General features: G+C 42.5%; 2 protein-coding genes across 16 annotated transcripts in view; both read left to right on the forward strand.

The window, feature by feature from the left end:
* Window positions 1–20,153, forward strand: part of PTPRT (protein tyrosine phosphatase receptor type T) — a 1,098,035-nt gene that overhangs the window by 73,377 nt on the left and 1,004,505 nt on the right. The window lies entirely within an intron of this gene.
* On the forward strand, window positions 1,736–2,315 carry LOC309614059 (glycine cleavage system H protein, mitochondrial). The gene has a single exon (XM_082361836.1). It carries the CDS (start codon window positions 1,761–1,763, stop codon window positions 2,280–2,282), a length of 522 nt encoding a protein of 173 aa, XP_082217962.1. The 5' UTR covers window positions 1,736–1,760; the 3' UTR covers window positions 2,283–2,315.

A 20,153-nucleotide genomic window follows, 5' to 3' on the forward strand; every position in this document is an offset into this window, starting at 1 on the left:
AAATTTTCGTTTATGAAAAACTTTCCCATAAGAAGAGAATAAATAGAAGAGAACAATAGAAGAGGGAACAGAAAATAATTATGGTTAAATTGCCTTTTTTTCCTTCATTTTCTAAAATTGAAGTATAGTTGATTAACAATGTTGTGTTAATTTCAGGTGTACAGCACAGTGATCCAGTTATACATACACACACACACACACACATATATATACACACAGACACACACACACACACACCTTTTCAGATTCTTTTCCCTTGTATGTTATTACAAAATATTGAATTTAGTTCCCTGTGCTATACAGTAGTCCCTTGTTTGTTATCTATTTTATATATAGTACTGTGTATATGTTAATCCCAACCTCCTAATTTATCCCTCCACCCACCCCCTTTCCCCTTTGGTAACCATAATTTTGTTTTCTATGTGAGTCTCTGTAAATAAGTTCATTTGTATCATTTTTTTTTTTTTTTAGATTCCAAATGTAAACAATATCATGTGATATTTGTCTTTCCCTCTCTGGCTTACTTCCCTTACTATGATAATCTGTAGGACCATTCATGTTGCTGCAGATGGCATTATTTCATTCTTTTTTATGGCTGAGTAATATTCCATTGTGTGTGTGTGTGTGTGTGTGTGTATGTACATATATATATATACACACACCACATCTTCTAAGGATAAATTCCTTTAAAAAACCATATTTCTCTGATGATAAAAATCTAGTATGTACATTGAATAAAGTTTGACAAAACCAGGAAAGTTCAAAGAATAAAATAAAATTACCTACTATCCCGAAACCAGGGAGAGCCAAATGATCATTAACAATTAGAGTGTTGCTTTCCAGAGCTTTCTGTATGTATAATATACATGCTAAAACAGTGGGGTCCTGCTTTAGCCACTGTGTTGCTTTGGTTTTTTTCACATAACATTATTGTGAACATTTTCCAATATCATTACATATTCTTATGAACATTACTTTCGATAGCTCCATCATAATTTGTTAAACTTCCCATTTAATATTGGACGTTTAGAGTGTTTCCAATTTGGTAGTATCGTAAAAAGAGCTTTAATGAACATCTTACTTGTAAACTGTAAATCACTGATAACTTTTTTAGAATAAAAGTGGCATTTTCTGATCATTCTTTGTAACCATTTTAAGGCTCGGGATGCATGATGTTAACACACACTAATGCTGGAAAATAACGGAATTAAAATGAACACAGATCTTGGTTGAGATCCTGGCTTTGTACATCCTAGGTGTGTGATCTTGGGTAGGTCGCTAAGCTCAGTGAGCCTCAGTATTTTCATCTGCAAAATGGGAATGTAATTTTCCATCTCATCAACCTATAAGGAGGATTAAATGAGTAGCTAGGTATTGCTTAAATCAGACTCTGCCAAAGGGTGACCTAAATTTTATACATTTTCTTTGGCTTCTTGGAGATGTTGACCAATTTTCTAGAAGTTTAGCCAAATATATTCTTATTCTTTTCAATCAAGGGTCAAAAAATATGACGCATGGGTCAAAGTCATCTAACCCCCTGTTTTTATGAATAAAGTTTTGTTGGGACACAACCACTCTCATTCATATATGATTATAGTCTGTGGCTACTTCTGTCATGCGGAGGCAGAGCTGAAAATATTTATTATCTGGCCCTTTACAGAAAAACTTTGCCGACTTCTGATCAAGCACAAAATATTTCTTTCTGAAGTCATGATAGAAATGTGCATTGAGGTGCGGAGACCCTTTGCACCCCTGCGCACATGGCGCTGCGAGTGGCGCGCAGCGTGTGGGCCGTGATCTGCAGCCTGCGCGCCATCTCTGCGCCCAACGCGCCCTGCCCGCCGCGGCCCTGGGGACTGCGGGCGGGCGCCGTCCGGGCGCTGCGCACCGGCCCCGCTCTGCTGTCCGGTCGTAAATTCACAGACAAACATGAATGGGTAACAACAGAAAACGGTGTTGGAACAGTGGGAATCAGCAATTTTGCACAGGAAGCTTTGGGAGATGTTGTTTACTGTAGTCTGCCTGAAGTTGGGACAAAATTGAACAAACAAGAGGAATTTGGTGCTTTGGAAAGTGTGAAAGCTGCTAGTGAACTCTATTCTCCTCTATCAGGAGAAGTAACTGAAATTAATGAAGCTCTAGCAGAAAATCCAGGACTTGTCAACAAATCTTGTTATGAAGATGGTTGGCTGATCAAGATGACACTCAGTAACCCTTCAGAACTAGATGAACTAATGAGTGAAGAAGCATATGAGAAATACATAAAATCTATTGAGGAGTGAAAATGGAACCCCTAAATAAACTAGTTTGAAACAGCTTAATCTAGCATAGTTGTCTTAAATTAGTGGTGGATAGATTTTTAAAAAGCAACTTTTAGCAAAAGAAACTACTGGAAACATTGTTGCCTGAAGAAAATACCCCTTAACTTCCTAATGATTTCAGATAAACACTATGCATCTTTTTCACAACACCCTGTGATTTTTAGGCTAGTCTCCAGTTATAATACTCAGAATTCCTGAAATTATCTGTGGTAAAACTAGTTATAAAAATTATGTAATTCAAGGATAACATTGCTATCTTAACCTTATATAATATTGTAACTTGCTTACAGCCATCGCTGGATTTGGGTCAAAATACTCAATGAACTTGCCACTGGAAATAAATGACAGTGGAGAAAAGTTTGTTAGTTGTATAGTGTCCAGTGAAGAACATTACTATCTTAATTTTGCAATATACTGTATTTGCTGGTGCTATTTTTATACAGTGAAGCAACAGCCTTGCAGGAAAATAAGAAACAGTTTAATAATAAAATATTCAACTTCTTAATTAAAAAAAAAAAAAAAAAAAGAAATGTGCATTGAACATCTAAAATCAAAATATTTCTATGAGAAACAGACTCACAGACATAGAGAACAGACCTGTGGTTGCCAAGGGGGACAGAGTGGGAGTTCGGGGTTAGCAGATACAAACTATTATAGAGAATGGATAAACAACAAGGTCCTACTGTATAGCACAGGGAACTATATTCAATATCCTGTGATAAACCATAATAGAAAAGAATATAAAAAAGAATGTATGTATGTATAACTGAATCACTTTGCTGTACAGCAGAAATTAACACAACATTGTAAATCAACTATATTGCAATTAAAAAACTCACAAAAGATAATGAAAATAAGACAAAAGCTATGGGGGATTTACCCAATTAAAAAGAACACTTTGTGAACTAAGTTAATATTCAGTAATATATTTCCTCTGTTTGGCATGTTAAGATTGTTAAGATTTTTACATATTAAACATTTTACTAAGGGGGGTGCACCTAAAAAATATTTCTGTGATAGGGGATAGACCTAAGCAAGCTATGTATGTATGGCTGAGCTGACTCTTGTATCTATGGAATGTGGATGCTCCATAGTTACAAAAGGAACTTGAAGATTCTGTCCTCTAACTTTGATTGACACACAGATCTTTTAAGATTTCCCTGGGAAAAAGCCAGTTTGACCTCAAATGAGAGTGAGATGCTTCTGATCTATGTTATCTGTGTTTTAGAGCAAAACCTGGCTTGGTCAAGAATGTTTTGGAAGCATTTGTTATAAGAGTGCAGTCACTCTTGTCACTAAAATTATTTTTCTGAAACTGATTCTGGGTCAGAATGCCTTGAACAGAGCTCACAGGGTGTCCAAGAGGTTCTGTCACCCTGCCCTTTTGGTTTGTGGATGGGAATAGAGCTTGGGGATGTGATGAGTTCATGAAACTGGCTCTTGACTGTTTCTCCACCTTGTCTTCATAGTTCTTCTGACTATATCACACTGCTTCCAAAATACTTCAGAAATTAAGTTTGGGAAGGAAAATATCACTGGAGGAGGGCTTCAGGGATCATATTTTCTACCTTGACTTGGTCTTGCTGGGGAGCTGTAGGTGTGGGGGGCTTTGGTGTGAGACAGACCTTGGTTTGCGTTCATCATTACTCCTCTCCAGTTGTGTGACCTTGTGCTGATTAATAACCTGTGGGCACCGTGGTAGACACTGGAATGGAATAATGCAGGCCCTAACTCCTGATAGTTAGGATAGGGTGGGACAACATTTCATAACTACCCACAGATTCTAGAAGTAGGTAAGAACAGCCCTCTGCTTTGGGTGCAAGAGTTCCCATGGTAGACTGGATTGGTGCTCCGAGTTCTTCATCCCACCCTCTGTCCACATGTCTTTGCACTTCCTCCCAGTAGAGCTGTGGCCTACTTCCCCACCCAGTAAGCTTGGCATCGTCCATATGACTTGCTTAAGCCAATAAAATATGGGTGGAGAGCTGTGCCGAAGCCCCAAGAAGCACCACATGTTTCTGTTCACCCCTTTTGTGTCCAGTCATTGCCATGAGAAGAACATGGGTGGCTAGTCTGCTGGTCCAACGAGGATGAGAGTCACGTGGAACAAACCTGGACCCAAGCTGAAGCCCAGGCCAAGCCCACTGAGCCACACCCAGATCAGCTGGCCCCCAGACCATCTATAGATCCATTATCACAGAGTAATGATTTCTGCTTTAAGCCACTTAGTTTGGGGCCAGAGTTTTTGTGGCAAGAGCTGTCTGATACATCCACATCTCAACCCACATGGAATCCACGCTGGGTGGCTAGTCAGTGGCAGGTACTAGCCCCATGCCACAGCTGCAAACATAGACATGAACAAAAATATATTCCCTGCCATTGGGAGCCCACAAACTTGTAATGGAAAAAGAAAAAAAAGACAATTACAGTAAAGTAAGAAGGCAGTTTTGATGGTGATAGGTAAGCCCAATGAATTGCCAAGAACACAGAATGGCAGTGAGATCTGGAGTCACGTAGGGCCTCCTGGGTGAGATCACGTGTGAGCTAAGAAGCATGAGTAGGTCTGACCTGGGTGAATAAGACAGGTGGGGTGAGAATTGCCCCATTATTTATTATCACACAGGTGAGTCTGGTAAATAACTGTTGGACTTTGGTGCAGTCCTATTATGTCATTAATTTCATGACATTAATATTAACTACCTTTCGTGAACACTGATTAAGAAAAGCTCTTGGGTGCTTTGCTAGCCTTATCTCATTTAATCCCCTACCACCTGTGTGTTCTGGTTTATGGGACATGGGGGCCCGGTGGGAATACCCGGGAGTCAGATAGTTGAGACTCCTAATTCCAGAGGCCTGGTCCTGTGCTCAGGTGCTCTGCTTGTGTTGTCAGTTGCTGAATGTTAAGTGGAAATAACGATTCTTTGGTACCTTCTTTCGGCCAGCTCAGTAGATTCTTCTGTGCTGCTAATGAGGCCAAAGTCATGAGTTCAGTCCCCTGCATGGATCAGTTAGAGTCATCGTTTGAAACTCATTACCCAAAGGTAAGGTTTGCAGCTAGTACCTAGAGGTGATACTGACAGAAAGTGGATTGCATGATTTCTATGAGGACAAACCCATGATAATAATAGCCGCAGTTTGCCGAGTTCACAGGGCTGTGCTAGGGAATTTTTCACATGACTTTATCAGGCTCTTATTTTGTAGATGAGAAAAGTGAGGCTCAGTGATTGTTACTTACCCAAGGCTCTTTGACTGTTGTAATAGAGCCATGGCCAGGCCTGTCTGGACCCCAAACCTGTGCTATTTGCAAGCCATTCAGGGGCAGGGGTTTTCATCCTGGGTTGAAATTGGAAATTGAATTGACATTTTAGGCTGGGCAGTTCTTTGCTGTGGGGAGCTGTCCTGTGCGTTGTAGGATCTCTGACAGCATCTCTGACCTCTACTCACTAGATGCCAGTAGGAGCTCTTCCCTTCCCAGTTGTGACAACCAAAAATGTCTTCAGATATTGCCAACAGTCCCCTGGGGGACAAAATCACCCCTGGGTGAGAGCCATACTCTATGGCATCATTGATGGGGGTAACCAAGGGACACCAGGATCTCTGATTCAGGGACATGGACAGAGTAGACAGCATTCTGTGATGGAGCTTTGGATTTAAATGCCTGTGTGTTCTCCAGCCTTGACGATCTGGACACACAGGCCCATGGGAGGACCTTGGCCCCCAGTTTAAGGGCTGAACTAGGCGTCATCCATCTGCTTGGCACCTTCTGTCTCCTGAGTACCTTCTCAGCTCCTGCATGACCTTCTGCGGCAGGGATATTGGAATTGGGCATCTCCTTCGAAGAAGTGTCCAACTGTCCTGCTCAGGGCACTGGCCGCAGGAGCTGAGTAATTGGGGAAAGGCGATGTAAGAGCAGTAATGTAAGAGCAGTAATCCAGAGAGGAGAGGACCACCAGTGTACTCGCCTTTGCCCATGTCACATGCAATGAGATGGTGCATGTGACCCGCTGAGCCTAGTGCCTGGCATGTGGAAAATGCTTAATAAATACGGGCCATTATTACTGGTATTATTAATACTATTTATAACTATGACTCTTTTTTGTAAAATAAATAAATAACTAGTTTCTGGAACACGCTCCCCCAGGCTTCCCGCTCCATTAATATTCAACTTACTTATTTAAATTTAATTTTTCCAAGGTCCTCTGTTTAATTTTTTAAAAACCTAGTGAATTATTAGCATTTTAATGAATAATGACATTTAATAAATAATAACACTAGTGAGGGCTCAAAATATAAGGCATTTAATTTAACCCCTACTTATGTTTTCTCAAAAAAGAAACAGAAAAAAATACCTACAAGAAATTCTTCACTGTGACCCAGTGTTCTCTGTAATTTGAGCTTCTGGATTTTTTTTTTTTTTTGTACTGTTATCAGTGGGATAATGGCCTTGTAGCATTCTCAGTTCTACATATTTTAGAGGGAGAAGTGCCTACCTAGAGTTAATTTTATTTAGGAATAACAGAGCATGTACTATGTACCAGGCATTGTTCTAAGGGCTTTAGAGATATTAATTCATTTAATTCTCATAACAACCCCATGAAGTAGGTACTATTATTGTTCCCATTTTTTAGTTGAGTAAACTGAGGCACAGCGAGGTTCAATAACTTGCCCAAAGGCACACAGCTAGTAAGTACAGAGCTGGGATTCAGACCCAGGCAGTTTGGCTCTAGAACTTGTTTTCTTATCCATATGCCTGTTGCCTCTTCATGTACTAAGGAGGTGGTACAGGAAACGGTTTCCGCTCAGGTGTTAGGGGAAAGCTAATGAGTCTCTGCTTCCTCCTGCAGCTATTTCTCCAGATATTTCTCCACGGTGATCCTAACTGCGAAATAGTTTTACCCCACGTTAGATCTTGGAGGAGCAGAGAAAGTGGCATATCAACAATAATCTAATCTCTTATATTTTATAGGGAAGAATCAAAATGCCTCTGTATAAACACATTTTATTTTATGTGGAATTTGTGTGTGTGGGTATGTATGCATATTTATTTGATCTGTAGTTTGGAGTATATAGCCCTTCACATTAATATGTACATATAAACTTACGTGTACAGAAATGCAAAGAGCATGCAAATAAAATATCATTTGATATTTTTACATTTTACTGTAGTGGTTATAGTAACAATTCTACACAGAAATGAAATGTGATTCAGTGTGTGTTGTTTCTTAAAAAGAGGTTCAGGAATGTTCTATGCTACATCAGTTATGAAAAAAGACATTGTTGTGGGTGTCATGGTGAGCTTCTCTTCCTACCACATCCAACCCCGCCAGTAACTCCAAGCCTTCAGTCTTTCTGCTGGAAGCTTGAAGTCCACTGTGGTTCATCCTTGAGTTTTGCCTCTTCTTTGAGAATGACATCAGAAGCACTCATCCTTTGGAGGTTCTTTCAAGGACAGAAGAGTGCATGGCTATGTAGCTGACCCAAGATACTATTTCTGGGCTTTCCAAGGGTGACAGTTCTAAACCTTGTCACACAGAGATGGGAGAAGAGTGGCTCATTTAATAAAAATGTTATCAGATTAAAAACCAAGCAGGATCCAATGTGAGCTCTTCTATAAATAACTTACGAAAAGTGAAAAGATGTTTCTGTTAGCAAATTTAAAATAATCGTTAGAACCCTTCAACAGATTGCTGCTAATTAGATTGAGAATTAAACAGCTTTGTGTGAGTGTAGAGTTAATTAATAGCTCATTACTTTTTTAATAAGTCAAATTCATTTGGAAACAAGAGAGACAGCAGAGTTCAACATGGATGAGATGTTAGATTGGGATTATTTTCCCTTCCCTTGATGAGTGAAGGAGTTTAATTAAAGCAGGAGACACATTTGTGTAATAAATGAGTTGTCTCCAGAATCCCAAGATTCAAGGATGGAGGAAGCATCAGCTGTCCTTATTTTGAAAGCCTCCTTGGACCATATGGGGTTAATAAAAGTTGTGCATGAGTCTCCCTGTTCAACTTTTGAGTTTCAGTTCACTTTATGAAGTAATCCTTTTTGAAGCTGGATAGAGTCATCCAAAAGAGTGGAACTTTCTTGTACTCCATATTGATTTTATTTTCATTCCAAATGCAGTAGGATCTTACTTTGAAAGCAATCCTGCATTTCCCTGACTTTCTTTCTTTTCACCCCTATCCTTTCTTTTCCACACAGCCTCAAATTTCATTATTTCTTCATCTAGTTTTCTGACCCTTAGAGGCCCTTTATCTTATATAACACGGAACAGAACAGAATGGAAAGAAATGAACAGTTTCTGATTTCTAAGACAAGTATATTCTCATTATCTCATAGGGAAATGTTCTTTTCCACTATTTGCAAGTTTAGAGGAGCCCCATTTCTACATTTCTACATTACCCTTCAATAGTTCCTGGCACTCTTTGGTGTTGGATAGATTGAATTTGTCTTCCAGGATGGGTACATGTTTGTTGAAGGGCTGCTTGCAAGTGTTCCCACCATTTTGCCTTCCAGCCAATCAAATAAAAATCATCCACTCATAGATTTGAAAGAGATATTAGATGTCATCATCTCATATGCTACTAGAATGTGCTGGTCCTCTATTATCAGAGTGTGGGTCTAGTTTCCATTCAATCAGCAGATGTCATTTGGATTTCTTTGTTGCATCCTCATCTACACGTGAGGACATGTTTCCATTCAAGTGGATTAGAGACTTCCCATCTGGATTGGAAACGAGGTCAGAAGAGAATGTCTTTTTCAAGGAAATGTTAAATATTTTGGCTGGTGATGAGACCATGTCCCCTGGGCATTGAACTGTGACATGCAAATGAGTTTTTATTTTTTAAACAGATGCTATGGCTGACTCTGTTAAGCATGAAAGTCTGATAACTAGGAGCTCATTTCAAGAGCTGTTTGCCCACTCCAGGAATAATTAGCCTGACCTGTTTCTCAAGGTGATTAATTCTCAGAGTACAAATTTTTCTCAAGATCAATTTATTCTTTTCCTTTCCAAATGAGAACTTGTGCTCTCCAGCTCTCTGCTCTTAAGGTCCTAGCTCTCACTGGATTGTTTTTTTCTTCTTTAAACAGTCTACTGTTTAAAGCAGAACACAGAACTGAGATCTCTAGCAAAGGACTAAAAGATGCGGACCTATTGATCTTCAGCAAAGAACCGAAGCAGTCCCATTGTGGGACCGCTCCCCAGGAGTGGTCAAACAGAACAGTGTGAACAGGGAGTCACTCCCGTGGCTTGTGTGGGTACCCTCTGTGCCCTGACTACATGGAGGGTCTCAGTTACCTGCTAACTCTGGTCCCCATGTGCCTTCTCTACCTCTTACCCTGACTCACCCCATCCACGTTGTAACTTGTGCTCCTCTGCCCTCCTCAGCTTTCTGTTTCTTCTTTTCCAGCCATTCCCAACAACTCAGACAGAGTAGGTGCTTCATAAATATTTGATGGATTTGCTGTTGGATAAACATTTGTGTCTCTCGTGTTACTGAATTTCTCCCCTGCCACCCTTGTCGGTCTTGATCTGGGGGGCACTGCCCAGGGTGGGGCTTGAGTTCCTGGGGTCAGTGCAGGAGTGGAGTGCGTTTCCCGGATGCCAGGAGACGTGAAGTCAGAAAAGGAGGCCCGGCACGTCTGAAGGCAGGTGTCTCTCCACTGCTCCCAGCCCCACCCAAAGCACCCTCACTTCTCACCCCCAGGTGTCTACACAGGTTTCCTAACTGACCTCCCCACCTCTTCTCTTGCTGCTCTAAAATCACTTCTTGGGAGAACCCAGAGTGATTTTTTTTTATAAATGTTTTCTTGAAATATGCTATATATACAGAAATGGACGTGTCTCTTAAATATACAGCTTGGTGGATTTTCACAAACTGAAGACAGCCACATAAACAGCACCCTGGTGAAGAAATAGGATGTTGTCAGCAGGCTAGATGCTCCTGTCTGTCCCTTACTAGTCACTATTCCCCCTAAGGCTAACCACTGTCCTAACTGTGGGGTGACTTTTAAACTAATCAACCAGATGTAGTCACTTTCCTACTTAAAACTCTCCAATAACTTCTTGTTGCTACTGAGCTAAAAGTCAAACTTTTTACCGTTCTGTATAAGACCCTTGCCTTCATTCCCAACTCATCTCCCACCTTTCTCCTCCTTCTGTCTCTGTTATCCAGCCACTGGTCTCTCTTTAAATTCCTAGAAAGTGCCAAGTTCCTTTTTAGCCTCAGGGCCTTTGCACATGCTAAGCTCTCTGCCTGGAATGTTGTTGCTCCAAGTCCCTTCGCCTTTCAGTCCTTAGCCTAAATGCCATCACCTTAGTGAGGTCTTCCCCAACCTCCTAACCTAAACCGGCCTTTCTCGACTCCCCCTCTGTCACATCTTCTGTCTTTTCCTATACTGACTTATCACTGTCTGTAATATCTTGGATTTTTTGCTTGTTACTTGTCTTTTCCGCTTAAACGTCTGCCCAAGTGAAGGGAGGGACCAGGTCTGGCTTGTTCATTGCTGTATCCTCAGCTTCCAGCCCAGAAGGTGATTAATAAATATTGGATGAAAAGAATTAGCACAAATATACTGAGTAGGAATGCTGAGTCTTGAGGGACCCAAGGCAGGGAGTGAAGGAAGGTCCCATAGGTAAGAGCTCAGAGGTGAGATTCCCTGCCAGGCTTCTGGTGGGCACCTGTGGTTCCTGAGCCATGGATGTGTTGGAGACCTTCATGTCTGGCCCGTTTCGAATAGCATGGGCTACCCGTTTCCATCTAAGCAATCAGCAAGAGGACTGGGCCCCAGATCCATTTTGCCGTGTGGGAGGTTCATCTGGCCACAGTCTGCTCTGTGTGTGTGTGTTTAATTGAAGTATAGTTGATTTACAATGTTGTGTTAATTTCTGCTGTACAGCAAAGTGACTCAGTTATATATATATACACACATATATATTCTTTTAAATATTCTTTTCCATTATGGTTTATCCCAGGACATTGAATATAGTTCCCTGTGCTATGCTGTAGGACCTTGTCCATCCATTGTATATGTAATGGTTTGCATCTACTAACCCGAAACTCCCAGTCCATCCCTCCCCCGCCCCACCCTTGGCAACCACAAGTCTGTTCTCTACGTCTGTGAGTCTATATCTGCTTCGTAGACAGTCTGCTGTGTTCATCATCTTCCTCTATAAGGCACTTTGGGCCCTTTCCCATACTGTCCTGATGTTGTCATTCACAGGACTACAGTTCCTGCATAATGACACTTGCTTCCTACCATTGCTTTCTTGTGTACCGAAGAGTAAGGAAAACAGCAGAGAAAGGGAAAGAAAAAAAAAAAAGGAAATAGAAAAACTCATTGAGGGCTTGACTTCCTTAGCTAATTCCTCAGGTATGGCCATTCAGTTACTGTGGGGTGGTGAGGTCTGGCCTTGGAATTTAAGTGACTTTATCCTAGATTGGTGCCAGAGGCAGTGCATATGGCTAATGCATTTCTTATTACTTTAAAATAGAGACTTAAAGAAGATAAGGTTATTTGCATTTCTTAGAAGGCTTTTTAGATTTTAGACCTTAAAAATTCTGTTTTGATTGTCCCATTGCATGGCTCAGAGCAGTGATTTTAGCACCCTTAAAATGGTGCGTATGGTAAGATGTCTATTTTGTTTTTTACACTGTTGGCTTCAAGTACATTGTACCATCCCCCATGTCCCCAGAATGCTGTGGAGTTTGGAGTGTTGTTTTTCCTTTTTTGAAGAGGTCTTCATAAGCAGATATTGGCATCTCTCACAGGACCCTCAGGAGAGGAGATTTCTGATCTGTCCTTAAACCCTCACCCCAACTCTGTCAAGTCAAGGTTTTGGTTAGCTAGTGCTGTGTAACAAATCCTTCCAGAATTTAATGACTTAACAGCAATGTATTATCGTCTCTCACGGTGCCGTGGGTTGACTGGACTCCGCTGGGCCATTCCTTCTTCAGGCCTGTTCTGAGATTATAGTCAAATGGTGTTGGGACTGGAGCCATTGGAAGACTCAGCTGGGCTGGCTGTCCAAGATGGCTCCCTCCCATGAAGGGCAGTTGATATTGGACATTAACTTCAGATTATCCAGAGTCCCCACAAGCAGCTTCTCTGTGTGGCTCAAGCTTCTCACTGCCTGTGACCGAGACACCAGTGTTCCCCGAGGCAGGGAACACAAGATGCAAGACCAGTTAGGAGCTGTGCCTGGAGCCGGCACACGTTCCTTCTGCCATATTCTACTGGTCAAAGTAGTCAGAGGGTCCCCCTCTTAGATTCAGAGGGTGGAGGTATGGACTCTGCCTCTTGATGGGGGAGTGTCAGGATCGCATTGCAGAAGGTCATGTGACACAGGAGAGATGGCTGCAGCCTTCTTCGCAGAGTACAGTCTGCCACACTTCCTTGACCATTTCTTCAGCTTTCCCTGCCTGCAGTTCATCCAAAAGACAGTCGGCCTTGAGAATGATTCTTTATATGGAGCAGTTGCTAAGGACCCCTGACATTTTAAAAAAATTAATTAATTAATTTTATTTGTTTGTTTATTTATTTATTTATTTATGGCTGTGTTGGGTCTTCGTTGCTGTGCGCCAGCTTTCTCTAGTTGTGGCGAGCGGGGGCTACTCTTCGTTGCGGTGCGTGGGCTCTAGGCGTGCGGGCTTCAGTACTTGTGGTGCATGGGCTTTGTTGCTCCGCAGCATGTGGGATCTTCCTGGACCAGGGCTCGAACCCGTGTCCCCTGCCTTGGCAGGTGGATTCTTAACCACTGCGCCACCAGGGAAGCCCCCCTGACATTTTTAAGGTATTATATAAACAAATATAAAAGATGACAGATTAAAATGCCATTTCTTTCCATACTTCACACACACACACACACACACACACACACACACACACACACACACACACACACACACACACACACACACACACACACACACACACACACACACACACACACACACCCTCACCCTCCCCCAATGTTAAGAGTTTTAAAATGTTTTTTCTGGAGTCTTGTAACCACTGTGTAGGAACCGAGTTCCTGAAGATCCTTCCCTTTACTCTTTGCATTTAGATAATCCTCCTGAGTAAACCTGTTTTCATTTCTGCTGGCATCATGTAATTGTGACATTGATCCTTTAGGTTGAGAACAAAGTGCCTGTTAATGCAGCTGAGTCCATCTGCCTGTTGAGACATTAACCGTGAACTTGGTGTTAAATGACGGTCGTTTTTATTTTTTCTATGACATCATTTATTCCAACTTAAAAAAAAACAACCCAATGGAAGATGGTGTCTTGTATTTTACTTTATTCTTTTGGTCAGACGATGTGGAACTGTTCAAGCTGTATTGCTGTGTTAGCTCTCAGGAGAGGTTAGTCAAGCGGATTGGTAAATGCATGTTTTTCTTCTTTTCCTTGCTGCCTTTTTCTTTCAGCAAACTTTTCTAAAGATGATGAATAGCTGGGAAGATGAAATGTCCACCCTCTGCAGACTAGCTGTCTCCCTCACACCCCTCCCTGCATATCAATCTGAGACTGTTTTCCCCACTGGCTTGACCCTGCCTGAGGTTTTGAGCCCTCTGTTGGCATCTTCTTTTCACTTGAAAATCCTTTAAAGCAGCCTGCTTCCCTTTCCCCCTTGAAGTTGAAACAGAAAGGTTAAAATAAAAAATTAAAAAAATATATTTTAGGGGGCTTCCCTGGTGGCGCAGTGGTTGAGAATCTGCCTGCTAATGCAGGGGACACGGGTTCGAGCCCTGGTCTGGGAGGATCCCACATGCCGTGGAGCAACTGGGCCCGTGAACCACAACTGCTGAGCCTGCGCGTCTGGAGCCTGTGCTCCGCACCAAGAGAGGCCGCGATAGTGAGAGGCCCGCGCACCGCGATGAAGAGTGGCCCCCACTTGCCGCAGCTAGAGAAAGCCCTAGCACAGAAACGAAGACCCAACATAGCAATCAATCAATCAATCAATCAATCAATAAATCTTTAAAAAAAAAAAGTATATTTTAAATTTAATTTTAATTTTCACTGTCTCCACACATATATCTCTTTCTTAACTGGAAAAAATCTTGGGGGGAGGAATGTTAACCCTTTATCTCCTTTTTAAAAAATTTTAAATTTTTATTGGAGTAGAGTTGATTTACAATGTTGTATTAGTTTCTGCTGTACAGCAAAGTGAATCAGTTATACATATACATATATCCACTTTTTTTTAGGTTCTTTTCCCATATAGGTCATTACAGAGTATTGAGTAGAGTTCCCTGTGCTATACAGTAGGTCCTTATTAGTTGTCTATTTTATATATAGTAGCGTGTATATGTCAATCCCAATCTCCCAGTTTATCCCTCCCCTTTCCCTCCGGTAACCATAAGTTTATTTTCTACATCTGTGACTCTATTTCTGTTGTGTAAATAAGTTCATTTGTACCACTTTTTTAGATTCCACATATAAGCAATATCATATGATATTTGCCTTTCTCTGTCTGACTTCACTCAGTATGACAATCTCTAGGTCCATCCATGTCATTGCAAATGGCATTATTTCCTTCTTTTTTATGGCTGAGTAATGTTCCATTGTATATGTGTACCACATCTCCTTTATCCATTCATCCTGGCTATTGTAAATAGTGCTGCAGTGAACATTGGGGTGCATGTATCTTTTCAAATTATGGTTTTCTCCAGATATATGCCCAGGAGTGGGATTGCTGGATCATATGGTAGTTGGTTTTTATTTTTTCAAGGAACCTCCGTACTGTTCTCCATAGCATTTATTGTTGGTAGAGTTTTTGATGATGGCCATTCTGACTGGTGTGAGGTGATACCTCTTTGAAGTTTTGATTTACATTTCTCTAATAATTAGTGACCTTTATCTCCTTTTTGATGTTGTACAAAACTTGTGGGCTCAGAAGCATGGGGCTGGAAGGGATCTTGGGAGAACCAGTCTCAGCTTTGATTTGATTGACGAGGCCCAGAGAGAGCAGGTGTTGGCTTAGGGTTGCCCAGCCATTTAGCAGCTGTCATGCTGTGTCCGCTGCACGAGGCTACTGTGTTACCCTGTCTCTTGTCTGGTCTGGGGAAGCCTTGGCTTACCCAGGCGCATTCTGTCTGGGATGGCCTCTCCACTGACCTGCGTCTCTTTTCTGGTTCTTTAGCATCTTTGTGAACAGAGGACCTCACTTATATCCAGTGCCCTGGACGTTAGAAACTAGCACCTGGTGTGCTAAAAAATGAGTTAGTTTGAAGCTAGACTTTCTCGTAAGAATAGAGTCCTTTCCATCCAGGGTCAAAGAAAGGAACAGCTGTAACTGAAATCCTGCCATGAGCCATGGTTTTATGCTATCTTATTTAACATTTATTTTCACTTTGCCCCTTTGCATTACTTAAAGGATGCAAATATCAAGAATGAGGTTTAATGGGAGTCTGTAAGAAAGGGCAGAGAAAAGAATGAACTCCTGGTAGGATCAGTTACACTGTTGGCCCTCTTGAAGGGGGGTGAGTAGGGGGGGTATGAGGCTGGAAGCATCTGGTTCCGTCTGTATAGACCAGTGGCACAAACTTAGCGTGCATTGGAATCATCTGGAAGGTTCATGAAAGCAGATTTTTGGGTTCCACTGCCAGGGTTCCTGATTCAGTAGACTTGGGATGGGGCCTGAGAAAGTGCATTTCTAACATGCTTCTACTGCAGGCTTTGAAAAGGGGGTCAAGCCCCCTTTCCCGTGGCCTTGACCACACCCTCCTTTCCTCTGGTCACCTGGCAGAGTTCTCAGACCTCAGATGGCTGGATGCAAGTTTCTCTTGCAATGCCTGCTTTTCTTCTTGGTAAGAGGGCCTTGGAAATGAGGACCTCCTTTGATGTTTTGCGTCCCTGAATGGCCAGGTACTTGAAAATAGTAGTGCATGGGAGAAACAATTAGAGGATGATTTGAAGTAGGATGTAATTAATCTGCAGAAGCCACCACACTCTCTATGGGGCATCTGCTGTGTGCATCACGTGCGTTATCTATTTAATACTAACAGCAACCTTGCAAGGTGGATGTTGTTATGTTGCCCACGTTTTACAGATGAGGGAAATGAATTCTGCGAAGAGTCTGCCTTAGTGAGTTATAGAGCTGGGATGAGACTCCGTCAGACTGTCTGCCATGTTAGGCTTCTCAGTGATACCCTGCAACCGTTCTAGAAGCCCAGAGAGTAAAGGCATCCCTGGTGTCAGTGACAGCAGCAGTAATAGCAAGCCCCATCTTTTGAACGCCTACTCCGTGCCCCACGCTGTGCTAAGCATTTTACGTATCTCACTGTGTTTAAGCCCCATCACCACTCTGCGAGGAAGGCAGCTATTATTTCTGTTTTGCAGGTGGATAGGGTAGCTTGCCTGAAGTTGGTAAGTGGCAAAGTTGTTTCGACCTGGGTGTAGCAGATTTCAAAGCCTGGGCTCTTAGCTGTTTTGTTACATCGACTGGCTGGGTCACACCTACACCAAGATTTATGCCTGGGACCTTAGGGAATAGTGATGTAGCTGGCGGCCCTGGGGGATTAGGAAGAGCTGAGTTCGGTTTGGACATGCTGAGTTTAGGGAAATTCACCAAAATCTCATCAAAGGCCCTACTGTGTCTTGTGCCAGCAGTTGTGTTCGAGATGATGGTGGGAAAGGGTCAGACTCCTAATACTGACATTTTTAGAGCTTTATTCTGTGACCCGGGACTGGCCATTTAAACGGTAGATCTTAGCATTGACTTCAAAATGACGATCATCTTTCTTTATTTCTGATGCCTCACTGCAGAGCAGTGAAGTTTAAGTTAACCTCTGGAATTTATGAAAAGTGCTAGAAAAGTCACAGAGTGTCATTATGTGTGGCGAACACACGTGTTGTTTAAAGCGTCTGCTCTCCATGCATTGCTGTGATGTTTGTTTTCTACAGGATATTGGATGAGAGATAGGAGTTAAATTCTTACTGTGGTGGACGTTATTTCCTAAGAGGAGTTGAAAATAAATCCAGAATAGGCTTTTCATCATTATATCACTGTTTCTTAAGCGTTTTCCCCCCATTATTACTCTCCTAAGGAGCCTTTTCAGATTCTTTTTTTTTTAACCAATCCCCCTTCTCCATGAAATTAAATGGAATAAGATTTTGAGCTTTGGAAGAGCCACAAATTCTTGTAATATCTAAGACTATTTAGATAGTATTAGACTATCTAATAGTCTAATTAGACTTTGGGGGTGACACTGTCCCCCCACTGAGGGTGCAGGATTTGTACAAACCTTGTAAAATTAAAGAATGGAGTGTCCAGGTTGGGATTTCAGGGCAGGAGTGGAAATCATTCTTTCCTGTGCTTTATTTAGCCTTTGCTTTCATCTCAAAAGGTTCTCGGTAAGGCTTCTGAAATTTGCCTCTTGCTGTCCCAACCAGGGCGTCTTTATCAAGAGAGTGGGTACCTGCTGCACTTACACCCCTGGAGTGTTTAATTTCACAGGGCTGATTATCTGGCTCAGAGTCTCCACCCAGTGACTTTGGAGGAAGGTGGGCCCTGATTGGTGGTGGAGGGAGGAGTGGGCTCTAGATAGTGAGAGCCATGGGGCCAGACCCTGTCCTCTGCGTTGGCTGCTGGACCCGGTCCCAGTGACAAGAGGCCAGTGTTGACTACCACCAGTGGGGACGGGGGGATGTGCAAGCCTTTGGGGGGGAGGCACGAATTTGTGGGGTTGGTGGTTTGCCAGGCTGGCATGGGTGAGGGGGCAGTCAATAGGGGCCGCTTGGTCGAGGAAGCTGACATTTCCTCTCTGGTCTTTCCTTTCTCCCATTCAGTCCTAATCTCATCTCCCCTTTCCCTCCAGCTTTACCTTCCCTTCAGTTACCTTCTTCCCCTTGCCATCATGCCGCCTTCTATGTTGTTTTCCAATTTTTCTCTCTTTGTCTTAACTTGGTTTTCCCCAAAGCACACCTGGAGATAAGGACCCAGGTGCAAGTAGTTTATTCCAGAGGTGATCCCAGGAAGCACCTGATAGAGCCAGGGGTCAGGAGACAGAGAAGCGAGGAAAGCCCATGAAGAGTGGGTTAACGAGTGGGTTCCTGGTGTGGGCAACTGGAGGGCAGTGCTACTGAAGGCTTTCCAAGAGACTGTGTCACACACACCATCATTACCCAGCAAGGGACGGGGAAGCTGCGATGTTTCTGCATCAGCTCTCAGTTCCGACCTGCTCTGCCCCCATGGTCAGATGCGGGTTGCCATTGGTGTAGACAGGAGGTTTCTGCAGGTGGTGACCTCTGGGGAGCACCAGAGGGAGGTGGGCGGCTGGCTGACACTGCCTGCCATCCTCTGTTCCTCTCTCTTTTTTTTTTTTTAAATTATTTTATTTATTTATTTTTGGCTGCGTTGGGTCTTCGTTGCGGTGAGTGGGCTTCTCATTGTGGTGGCTTCTCTTGTTGCAGAGCACGGGCTCTAGGCATGTGGGCTTCAGTAGTTGTGTCATGCGAGCTCAGTAGTTGTGGCTTGCAGACTCAGTAGTTGTGGCTCGCTGGCTCTAGAGCACAGGCTCAGTAATTGTGGCGCACGGACTTAGTTGCTCCGCGGCATGTGGGATCTTCCCGGACCAGGGATCGAACCCGTGTCCCCTGCATTGGCAGGCGGATTCTCAACCACTGCGCCACCAGGGAAGCCCTGTTCCTCTCTTTATCTGACTCATTACATCTTCATGTTGGAACAAAGTAAGTATTTTGTTGGATTTATTGAAAATATACGGATGTCTCCTATTCCCAATGTAAAAATTAGGTCAGCTGAATATTTCATTTTCCAGCACTAGTTATACACATTTAAAAAATTGTCTGGGGTCTCACATGGGATGTGTGTGTGCATGTGTTTTATGTGTTTGTGTGTCAATGACCTCCAATGAAAAGCTGGTTATTTTCCAAATTTAAGTATATTAGATATATAATCTGAGACACCTAGCTTACAACTTTGATTCTTTTTTCTCTCCTGAGAATTGCCCCTACTCCCATGGCACTTCCAGGCTGCCAGGGGCAACTGTTACCCAGAGTCAGCCCTATGTAGGCAGTTACATTGAATAATCAGACCCAGAATTCTGAAGCCAGAATTCTCATACTGTGCTCTTCCCCTACTTCCAACACCTAGGTGTCCTTGAACATGTAGATTATGAACTCAGTTTTCTAACCCACCTTTGAAATAGACAAACTATTTGGCAAAAGTAACAGTACCAGTAATGCTTCACCATATAACTTCATTTCATCATTAGAACTATGAGGTCTGCATTAGAATCCCCATTTTACAGCATAGGAGACTGAGGCTTAGAAAGGCTACGTAGCTTTGTCTAAGGTCATAGCCAGTAAGAGGTGGAGCTAAGATCGGAACCCACATCTGCAGACTCCAGTGCCCCACCCCCCCGTAATGCTATGCTGATTCCCACCATTAAAGTTACAAGTAATCAAGAGCCTGCTATGTGGTTTTTAATGCAGAGTGTTTTGGGTACATTATCTCATGGAATCTACCCATAGCAGATCCTGCGAGGTCTGTTTTATCCTTGTACTATTGATGAGAAAACTGAGGTTAGGAGAACTTGGATTTTCTTACCTTTGTGTCCTCTAGAGGTAATGATATGTAAATCAGCTTTAAACTTGGTAATGAGTATGCGTGCTTATGTGGCATCAAAACATTCTGATGAAAAGTTAGCCAACGTGTTTTGTCTCTCTGTCACCAGAAATTCCTTCAACCATGTATATTATCTGAACTAGGGGTAAAATTCTTTGGATAATTGGTTGAATCTTTTGCTTTGTCTGGAAATTTCAGTACTGCATCCTTTAACACATTCAGATGCTACTAACTCCATCC

The sequence above is a fragment of the Balaenoptera borealis genome, assembly GCF_965194805.1.
Source record: "Balaenoptera borealis genome assembly, chromosome: 16".
Classification (NCBI taxonomy): domain Eukaryota; kingdom Metazoa; phylum Chordata; class Mammalia; order Artiodactyla; family Balaenopteridae; genus Balaenoptera; species Balaenoptera borealis.

Bases quoted from the DNA above. Each gene is read 5' to 3' on its own strand.
- LOC309614059 (XM_082361836.1), top strand. From the start codon at position 1,761: ATGGCGCTGCGAGTGGCGCGCAGCGTGTGGGCCGTGATCTGCAGCCTG.